Source organism: Physcomitrium patens, chromosome 20 (assembly GCF_059467195.1).
Source record: "Physcomitrium patens ecotype Gransden chromosome 20, ASM5946719v1, whole genome shotgun sequence".
Lineage (NCBI taxonomy): Eukaryota > Viridiplantae > Streptophyta > Bryopsida > Funariales > Funariaceae > Physcomitrium > Physcomitrium patens.
In genome coordinates, this window is record NC_143429.1 from 16815348 (window position 1) to 16825129 (window position 9782).

General features: G+C 35.0%; 1 protein-coding gene and 1 long non-coding RNA gene across 3 annotated transcripts; one reads left to right on the forward strand and one right to left on the reverse strand.

Annotated features, from left to right (window-relative positions):
- LOC112273585 (uncharacterized) lies at nt 1-2937 on the forward strand. The gene is made up of 5 exons (XR_002967075.3): nt 1-493; nt 881-1332; nt 1853-2006; nt 2107-2164; nt 2455-2937. It is a non-coding gene; the product is annotated as an uncharacterized LOC112273585 (long non-coding RNA).
- Nucleotides 2938-3476: 539 nt separating this feature from the next.
- LOC112273583 (sulfhydryl oxidase 1) lies at nt 3477-8685 on the reverse strand. Of its 2 annotated transcripts, none has more exons than XM_024502522.3 (13): nt 8212-8685; nt 7697-7721; nt 7371-7463; nt 6774-6955; nt 6338-6407; nt 6136-6204; nt 5720-5793; nt 5380-5503; nt 5149-5180; nt 4782-4928; nt 4393-4456; nt 3909-4243; nt 3477-3713 (listed from the first exon to the last, which is right to left on the reverse strand). In XM_024502522.3, the coding sequence occupies exons 1-13, from the start codon at nt 8430-8432 to the stop codon at nt 3692-3694; spliced, it is 1458 nt and encodes a 485-aa protein (XP_024358290.1). In that variant the 5' UTR covers nt 8433-8685; the 3' UTR covers nt 3477-3691. The 2 variants fall into 2 exon arrangements, with proteins under 2 accessions (XP_024358290.1, XP_024358291.1); XM_024502523.3 differs by having other exon boundaries at nt 3875-4243; nt 8212-8684.
- Nucleotides 8686-9782: the final 1097 nt, after the last annotated feature.

Consider the following 9782-nt stretch of genomic DNA (forward strand, 5'->3'; position numbering starts at 1 on the left):
AGTCACTGTACACTTTAAAAACTTTTATTTATAACACCTTCTGTTATGAATTAGGGTTGTAGTTGAATTTAAAAAAATTGTTTCACAGATTGTGTTTTATCATTTTGAATCATTTTTTAAGAATACAACGTCAATGGAAATTTTGATGTAATGACAATTTATCAATGTGTTAGTTAATTGACTGTCCCTAAACAACTGAAACTCAGCATATAAATTTGCATGAAAGATCAAACAACACTCCTAAGAAAAAGTGCTTGTCGGCAAGAAAATATTAGAGCATCTTATTTGCTCAAAGTTTCCTAAATCATAACATAAAAATTTCTATTCACAAGTTGCAAGAATTCTATGAGTTTATTTTGTCAAGTTGGACAAATCTGTTCTCTTACTAAGAATATACAAACAAAAATTTAATGCTTTAACGTACAAGATATATAGAGGGATATTTGTGTTGTTTATCTTAATAAGATTCCTCTTTTTGCTTCAAGCAGTAGAGGTAGTATAAAATAATTTAATGTGTAGTTTGAATTGTTAAAATGCTTTCAAAGTTTTTAAGTCTATGTATCATTGAACTGAAAATTTTCCATTTATGCTTGTGACGGTGGGGAAAATAAACATATGAACATAATACTTTTAATTTCTATAAATGCATGTTAAATGTTGTCGTGGAAAAAAGTGGTATTCCAAAAAGAAAACATAAAAACTAACATAAATTATACATTAACAAATATAAGTGTGTAATCATGGTTAAAGTATCTGGTTTTACATTTATACATTATAGTAATTTTTTGATGTGAATCGTATTAATAAAATTAGACATTAAATTTGGGGATATTGATTTTGAAAAAAATCAATTTAATTGTAACAATATTCTCTGTTACAGTTTTAATCATTCCTGAAATCTATTATAACTCTAGAAAAATGCATAAATTGTTGAGGAATAATAATGCATGTAAGAAATCCAAAAATGTAAAAAACTGAAGGTCACAGTTTACCGTAACAGTTAATTATCAACTAATAAATACATTTTAAATACGCAACTGTATTTCTGATTATATATATATATATATATATATATACATTCATTGAGTATTAATCATAATTTATATTTTATTGTTTTCTGCGTAAATATAAACTTAGTCAGAATCCTTCTTATTTTGATGCATCGTTGAATTCAATGCCTTTACATTATTGTAATTATAAACAATGACTTATTTAAGAGAGAATGACATACAGGATAGTTTCAATTACTTTGACAACGATTGTAAATGCAAGTTAAATAAAGAAGAAATTGTATGTGCAGTTATATCTCTTTTTGGAGCACCTCCTTCCAAGGTCAAAACTACCTCACAATCTAATATATTAAAAAATAAATGTTTTTACCAGGAACACTACCTGGTATCAATTCCTTGTTACCATGAACAATGGTAGTGTTATTTTGATATTTGAAAATTTTAATCAGTGTGCTTAAAGCATTCTTTCATTAATAATTAAATAAACAATATAAAATCAAACTGTGCAAACCAAATTACTATATATATATATGTATAGATAACACTTATAATCCTTTAGTAGACATTTGCTTCATGAGTTTACTTTATTTGAATGAATACAGAACACATGTGTTCCTTTAAAAATGGAAATTATTATAATAAATAATAAACATTTAGCAGTTTATTGTGAACTTTAGTGTGATCTTCAAGCAACTCAAGATTAAAATTGTGCACATTATGGTAAGAATCATGTTACGGTTGCCTGATTTGTGTAGGTGAAAATTGATATGTTTTTATTACTCAAATGTGAAAAAGTGTCATTTTATTTTCCTTGAACAAGTGTAACGTGGTAAACCCAGCAGGTTGAATTGAAAGCAATCATGAAAATTGCAATTAGAAAACATGTCAGTTGGCCGCTATTTAATGCTATTGCTAAAAAGCAACTACTTCAATACAATGAGTTCCCTTGTGACAATGAGATCATTCAAAAAGCTTTTGACAGTTTCTTCAATAAAGGTTCTTACCATTAACCTCTCTGGCTGTGAAAATGAATGTGTTATTAATTTTTTAAATGTTGATCTTTATAACTGTTTCATATGATGTGGAAACAATACAGTTTTAATCAATCATCTCAGGGGCAGCGTCATTGAAATAATGAAAAATCACCAAATCAGGTGTAACAAATGTCACCTTTTTAAGTTTGCCTTCAAAATAATTATAATAACAATAATAATACTAAATTTATGTTATAACTTATCAAAGGAGGCATAAGAAAATATATATTGAGAATACAAGGTTTATTTTGTGTGTTTAAATTTACTTGTGCTGTAAGTTACACTTAAGCTAAAACTCAAATTTGGAATTGGTTAAGTTTCAATTAAATAAATTCAACTCAGTTACAATCATGGAAAAAATTGCATACTCTGTTATTTTTTGATATTGAGTAATCATTGAATTGTTTTAGGGTCTTCACTGGAAACCCTTATTTCAAGAGAATTATTCCTATCAGTTACCAAACAATATGTTCCATCTTTAGATGAAAAGAGCATATGCAATGCTTTTTCAGAACTTGATTCAGACAAAGATGGAACTTTGAACTTCTTTGATTTTGCTTCAGCTTTACAATCTGATGTGCCATAAGTCACTTGATTTGTTTCATCACACATCCAGCATTGAATAAGAACATGGATTCATGATTCACATGTAAAATCACATTGTAAAGTACCTTTAACTTCGTATTTCAGAAAACGAAAATATTCACCAAATTGCAACAATTGTTTTGGAAAATCACATTGTAGAAGTGACAATCTAATTTTGCAAGATGCACTAGATTTTCATATATTTCTTATAACATAGATGATAAACAATGTTCAACTTTTAATATCTATAAAAAAGTAAAAAATAAAAAGCATTCTCATTATATTAATAAATTTCCTACTTTCCCACATTTTGTAATCATCTTGCGTCTATGTTCCGTGGAAAGTGATGCTAGAACCTAAAAAATTTGAATGGTTTATACATTAATTTTCTGTTGTATGGAAGGTTATCTAAAACAACGTGTCAAATTTCCTAGACAAACTTCGTGTCATAAAACATCTAAATACGACATAAGAACTGACTACATATGAAACCAATCGAGGAAACAGATGGAGATGGAGATGAAGACGGAGTTTCTAGTATAAATCAACTTCAACTGTTGCATATACTAGTTTTTTTTGGTAGAAATACTCACAAGTTACACTTATCATTACCTCAAAACGTAAGGAGCAGTTTTAACTCAAATTTCAGGGATTTACATCATTATGTATCACCAAGTGAAGACTTCATTGTTGCATTTTTCGATTGCTATGAAGTATTTTGAAAATTGTTTAAGAATTGTGATGGTCCTCAAATTTACAATTACCAACATAATTTTTTCTCGAAATTTTTAAGACTGATGAAAATAAACTATCAAGATCAATAAGAACAATAAGCTGCTTGAGGAACTTATCTCAGAATTAAATCAGTTTTCATTAAAACGAGGACAATGCTCGAAGGCTGCGGACATTGGCCAGCAGCTTATTTCTTCCAGGAAAGGCATTCCTGTCAGCACTGACTACATTGCCAATTCAAGAATTTCTTGAAAATCCTGTCTAGGGATTCAAAGCAAAACTACGTATTTACACAGAACACTGGAGAGACCCTAGAGCATCCTCATAGCTTCACACCCGTCTCCGCATGTGCCTGCGAAAGTGCAAATAATCCCAACACAGGTTAAAATTACATTAAAACCAAGCCGCCCCACATCCCAATCGACTGGTCTAGTTTACCGTGCGGGAGTTGAGAATGGAGAAGCATAGAACTGTTTAGAACATATATTGATACCAAAGAAAAAAGAGGGAAACCTGCATGGGAAAATCGAAGAGGAGGATTTAATACTTGCGCTTTTTCTGTTGCTTGCGCCACCACCACGCAACAAGCCCAAAACCTGAACTGGCAATAAATATTCCTACAATTGCTCCTTTTAGTGCTGAATTGCCACTGCTACTGACTTCATCTTCCCCCTTACTGTCAAACTTCTCTGAACGTTGCAATGAGGGACCATACCAATTTTTCAAGAACTTGTAAACTACGTCCTCGTTCCAAAGCGGGTCTTCGCGATTGGTCCCCAAGATACAATCACTACATAGATGATTTGTTGGCCAAACAGTCCTTGGAGCTTGAAGATCTTCCTTCCTAGATTTCAACTCTTCGTTTGCTAAACGTTTGTTTACCTATTATTCAAACCCACAACAGATATGTGAAGAAATGTATATCAAGGTCACAGATCCTTCTAAAGCCTCACGCTACACAATTTTGGAGTTGTTTAAAATGCTTCAGGAAAGAAATACCACAGTAGTTTGCAGGGACTGAAGAATGATACCTCATTGTGTGCATTCCAAAGCCACATCACTAAGTCCCGTCGTGTTTTTATTGTACCCATCGCACTGATTTAATAATTTCAAATAAGTAAGTCAGCTAAACTGAAATCGACAAGACTGCCTCATAAAATACACAGTGCACATATACCAATCTGACCAGTCAAAGTTACAAGAAAGGGCTGAGAGTCCCAGACGTACTAAAATTGGAAAAATTAGGACAGTTTTAAAGATACATTATACAGTTTGTAATTCGGAAATACGGCATCTACAGTTACAAGTATGAACCGGATCAGTGTTAGTAGTATTGTATCGTAAGATTTACTAAAAAAAACTGCTAGCAAAGCAAAAAATCAGTGATTTATGATACGTTGAAGTATCAGGAGATAACAACCTGGAGCTCATTTCCAAAAAATGTTCCCGACACACTTGACACCTGAAGAACTGGTCAACAAACCCACGCAGTGCAACAAATGCACCCGGACTCTCAGAATCCGATACTCGAACACTTAGGGAATGAAACAGCAGCCATAATCCACAGCTGCATACCCACACCTTGGTCAAATTATTTTTTATATCACTGATGAACTTAAATGGGATCGTCTGCAATTCACCACGTCGTTTGAAGCGGTATCCCCATAGCATGTCATGTTTAAAATATTGTAAGCAAAGTCTTTCAACATTGCACAAAACAGCTGAGGTTTCAATTTTTAGCTTCTAAAACCAGGTAGAAACCACAAGGAGAAGGTGGTGAAGGTTACTTGTAACCTCGATTATCACCCCGGCAAGATACCTACAATAAAATTAGAGGTGCTTCAGCAGTCAGGGAATTTCTCAGCGGGAAGAAGACCTGACTTTTAAGAAAAGAATCTATTCACACGCTAACAAATAAAATTTAGGCTGAGCCTACTCAACTAGGAAACTAGGAAAGTGCCTATAAATGGAAACATTTTTTGTAATGTGGAAGTAGGATGGTAATTAACAGTGTTTACCCAATAATTTGACGGTGACGACTTTCCGCAGATGCGATACTTACTTAGGACCTCCATCGATGGATCACCTTCCGACCACAGATCATCGAAATTCACCAACAGGTCGGCACTACCTTTTCTACACCTACTCTCGAAGCAAGCAATCGAAGATATTTCAGCCATCAAATAAGGACTGTTGAGATACTATAAGGCTCATGTTCTGAAAGAGCATCCGATGCAGAGAACAAACACAGAACACCTCACAAAGTATACAATACAGAATTCAAAGATGTGGACCTGATCCACTCATGCAATTCGACTTAACTTATGTGCACAAGAAGTTGTGGGAATGGACTTCAACCTTTTCGAGGGATGGTGAAGCACAAGAAGTTGCAGAAATTGAGCCAAGTCCCCTTTATTATCCAAATTCAGAAGCTGTTAAGCAATCAACAAAAATCAACGGATAAAAGCATCATTCACCACGCCTCACATAAATCAGGATAAGAGCATTTCCACAATGATGATGTTAGTACATCACCAGTGTCTTCCAATACACAGTCGAAAGATCAATTGACTATCAATTTCATAGCAAAAATTCACCAGAAAGAATTGATGTGTACACTCAAAATAAATTCAGCTCAACAAAGACGAACAAGCATGTGCACAAAAAACAGTTAGTGGAGAGGAATTCCAAGAAAAACGTCCACCTTTTGTAACTTATTTCTTGTTCCAACCCCTCATGTGCAAAGAAATATTCAATTGAACATACCAAATTACCTTTTCATCCAATATTATCTTGAACGCTGCCGCAGTAGCTTCTTCGGTGTCATGAATTGATGCAACTATCTTTTCTAACACATAATCAACTGGGTCAGGACAAACGGGTTGATATGAAACAAACAGCAGAAAAAATAAGACGATACATCCAGTTATAATAGAGAAAACAGAGAAGCAGCAGTGATACGATAAAGTTCCCAACCTGTACGACTTCGCGAACGAGGGCTCTGTCGGCTCCTCCTTCTGCAGTTACATCACTTAAGGAGTATGTCCTGGTCGGAGCATACATGGGATCAGATTAGTAAACTGTTGAAAGGCCATGCTCAACAAACAAGCAAACCAAGTAAAGTAGCGTGATTTGACGCAAGAACTTTCCATTGGTAAGGTCTGATGAGGAAGATTAAAAGTGCAATATAATATTGCTTACGAACGTCAACTGACCTAATTCTTCGTGGACATGATTTTTTCGGGGCACGATTAAGACTGGCAAGATAATGCATTCAGAGCACCTGAACTCAGCACTCCTGCGACTGTATTGACTCATTCACCAGAACGGTCCCATACTTTGTTGTTATATACTTCAAACAAACTTCCCAGACGCAATCCATATGCCTATACATCAGAAGTTCCAAACGTACTTGGAGACACGCTTGTTGATCCACTCAAGCAACCTCTCTGCCGAATGAGCATTCTTAACCTCCTCAAGACCCTCAACTTTGTCTTTGGATACGCGATCACCACGCGCGAGGGTGGGAGGCGAGGCCCACAATAGTGTTGGGTAATATTCGACCTTAAATCTTGTACACAGATCTTGATTAACCTGCGTGTCAAATGCAAACACACACCCTAGAGCACACTCTTCGAAAGATCTCTAAAGTCGATCAAACTTAATACTTTAACCGAAACTTATCCCAACAGACTTCGACGGTCGACGGCAGCTGGCTACCCAACACTCAGCCAGGTTTAGGAGATTAAATGATGGAAAAAGTACGTCTTGTTTAAGATAATGGTTTGAACCCTAGAGCCGAAACATACTATTGACATGCCCAGCTCATATAACTTCTCAGCAATTAGATCATTTCAGAGTCACAAAGCTAAGAGCTTAGTGACTATTCTAGAGGAAAATTATTTAATTGAAATTCTTCAGTCCAAATTACAAAACCCTAAACCCTAAAATTGAGCAATATGTTTAAAAGTTTGCAAAATACCCAGCAGAGACAAGTCAAGAAACTTACATTATTAGCGCAGTCCACTCTGGCTAGATATATTTCGCCGGCATGTACAGCATTAGGACCATTGAAAAGACGAGCAACCCGCTCGTAATGTGGCTGCAAACATCTCCAAATTCAGCAATCTCAGAAACAAGAGTAACAAACACACCAGGTGCACCCAGTGTAAAGTGAGGAGAAAGCTTTCGTTGTGTGGAGATGAAGATCTACTAGATTCACACTGAATTGCTGCGTTACGCAGAGGTCATACGAGACCTGGGCACTCAACAAGAAGATCAAAATTTCGAATAGCGAGCGAGACTACAGTAGTGTAATAGAACCGAGGATTTCACCTTGTAATTCTTGCAGGCGCCGCACCTGTGCAGATATACGAGACAAGCCAAAAAAATTACTCAAATTAAATGGCATGTAATCGTAGCAGGTTTTCCAAGAACTTTGTAATAAGATCCTAGAAATAAGGCGACAGCGAATATGTGCATTCATAGCAGGAAAAAAACATGTTCTCGAATGCTTAAGCTTCAATGCACAGGCGTCCAGGAAATCGCAACACTGAGTGTAAGACAGATTATGGATGCTGGGTAACAGTAGGCGAATTACGCGCTTAAAAATGCACTACACAACAGCTGCTTCTAAAGCAAGCACGAGTTGAGATTCAAAGAAGGTGAGTTGATAGTAAGAAAGAGTTGAAAACGTGATCCCAATCGTGAAGGGAATGTAGATGACATTGAATTAAAAAAAAATTGAATAAATAAGGGAGTTTGTGAAACGGGGAAGATTGGGACCTGAGGATTCAGGAGTGGGTTGACCAAACAAATAAAATCAAGAGAGAGGGAGTGGAGGTGCAGACCAGTGAGCATAGAATTCGACAAGAGCCCAAGGGGCGGGGGCAGAAGCGATGGAAGAGTTGAAAGTGGCAGCAGTGAGCTCGTGGACAGGGGACGATGATGAATCCGCCGCAGAGGCCACCTCTCGGTGGACAGCACCCCAGCGGGCGTGAGCCAAAGGAGGAGGGAGAGAGAGCGAGAGACAGAAAGAAAGGAGGAGGAGCAGCGTCATGGCTCTCGTCATGGCCAGGGAGGGAGGGCAGCACCGGTGGTGGTCTAACCCTAGGCCACAACAACAAGAGACTTGCAGGCCACCACAGCAGAGGAAGCAGCAGCAGCAGCAGCAGCAACAACTAACAAACAAACAAACAAGCAGGAGGAGAAGAGAAAGAGAAGAGGAAGGGAAGCAAAGGAAGCCAAGGAAGGGTGACTGGCTTTGTTTGTTTGTTTGTTTGTTTGTTGCTGGAGAGGGAGAGTGAGGCAGAGAGAGTCTGTCTGTCTGTCTGTCTGTCTTCGTGCTCTTCCTTTCCCTTCCCTCTTCTTCATGATGATGATGATTGATTGATAGATGATGATGATTGATTGATAGATGATGATGATAGATGTGCTTTTCATTCCTCCCCCTTCTCTTCTCTTCAATTCCTTCCTTACCTTCTCTTCCTTCCACTCCGCTCTTGTTTAAATGCTTCTTGTGATCCCAACATTCACACTCCATGTCACAAGTATTCAATTTCAACCTCGCTACTATTACAAATCCTTGAATTTCTTTACATACATACATCAAAACAAAAACATGTCACATTGAAGATTTAGAGACCCCACAAGTATCTTCTATGTTGTAAATTGTAGATTTCTTACTCTAAAATCAAAAATAAATAAATAAATGAAGTAGTTAACAAAAAATATATAAATCATTATTTTGGGCTAGAAATTTTAAGTTGATTTATCAATTAGAATATCAAAAAAAGTATTTATGTAATGTTTATAATCTCAAAAATATTATTTAAAGTTAAATTCTTAAAATTTGACAAAAAATAATTATTACAATCAAAATTTTTAAACACAAATTTATGCTATTTTTTTATCATATGTATTAAAAAAACAGATTTCATGGAATAAAACACACAACTAATCAATTATTTCTTTTGAGCAAAATTATACTTAAATCTCATTAAATGAATAAATAATTTAAATTCACTTTACCATTCACAAAATCATTTCAAAGTTTGTCATTCTTTTAAACTTATCCTCTTACTATTGAAACCTCTCAATAAATAATATACTTATAATTATAACTTTTTATTCTTAATTTATAATTAATTATTATTTGAATTAATTAATCAACTTTTACATTAGACTTTAAAACTTGCCATATTGAATACTAATCTTTGTCTTTTGGTATAATTTTGATAAATATTTTTTTAAAAAATAAATACTTAATTAATACTTTGATGTATTTTTTTTTATTTCCATGTCATCCAATTGTATCAATAAGAATAGATGTGATATAGATGTCAAGGAGATGAATGACAATAAAATTTTAAAGAAGCAATACACTCTTATGTTATTCAAAGAAAGAAAGTAAAGAAATAAA

What these genes read in the sequence shown, in the direction of transcription:
- LOC112273583 (XM_024502522.3), bottom strand. Translation starts at nt 8,432, where the DNA reads ATGACGAGAGCCATGACGCTGCTCCTCCTCCTTTCTTTCTGTCTCTCG. An exon ending in TTTTTGGAAATGAGCTCCAG is followed by an intron (nt 4,457 to 4,781) that starts GTTGTTATCTCC and finishes TTATTAAATCAG; the next exon opens with TGCGATGGGTACAATAAAAA. An exon ending in TTTGGAATGCACACAATGAG is followed by an intron (nt 4,244 to 4,392) that starts GTATCATTCTTC and finishes TTTGAATAATAG; the next exon opens with GTAAACAAACGTTTAGCAAA.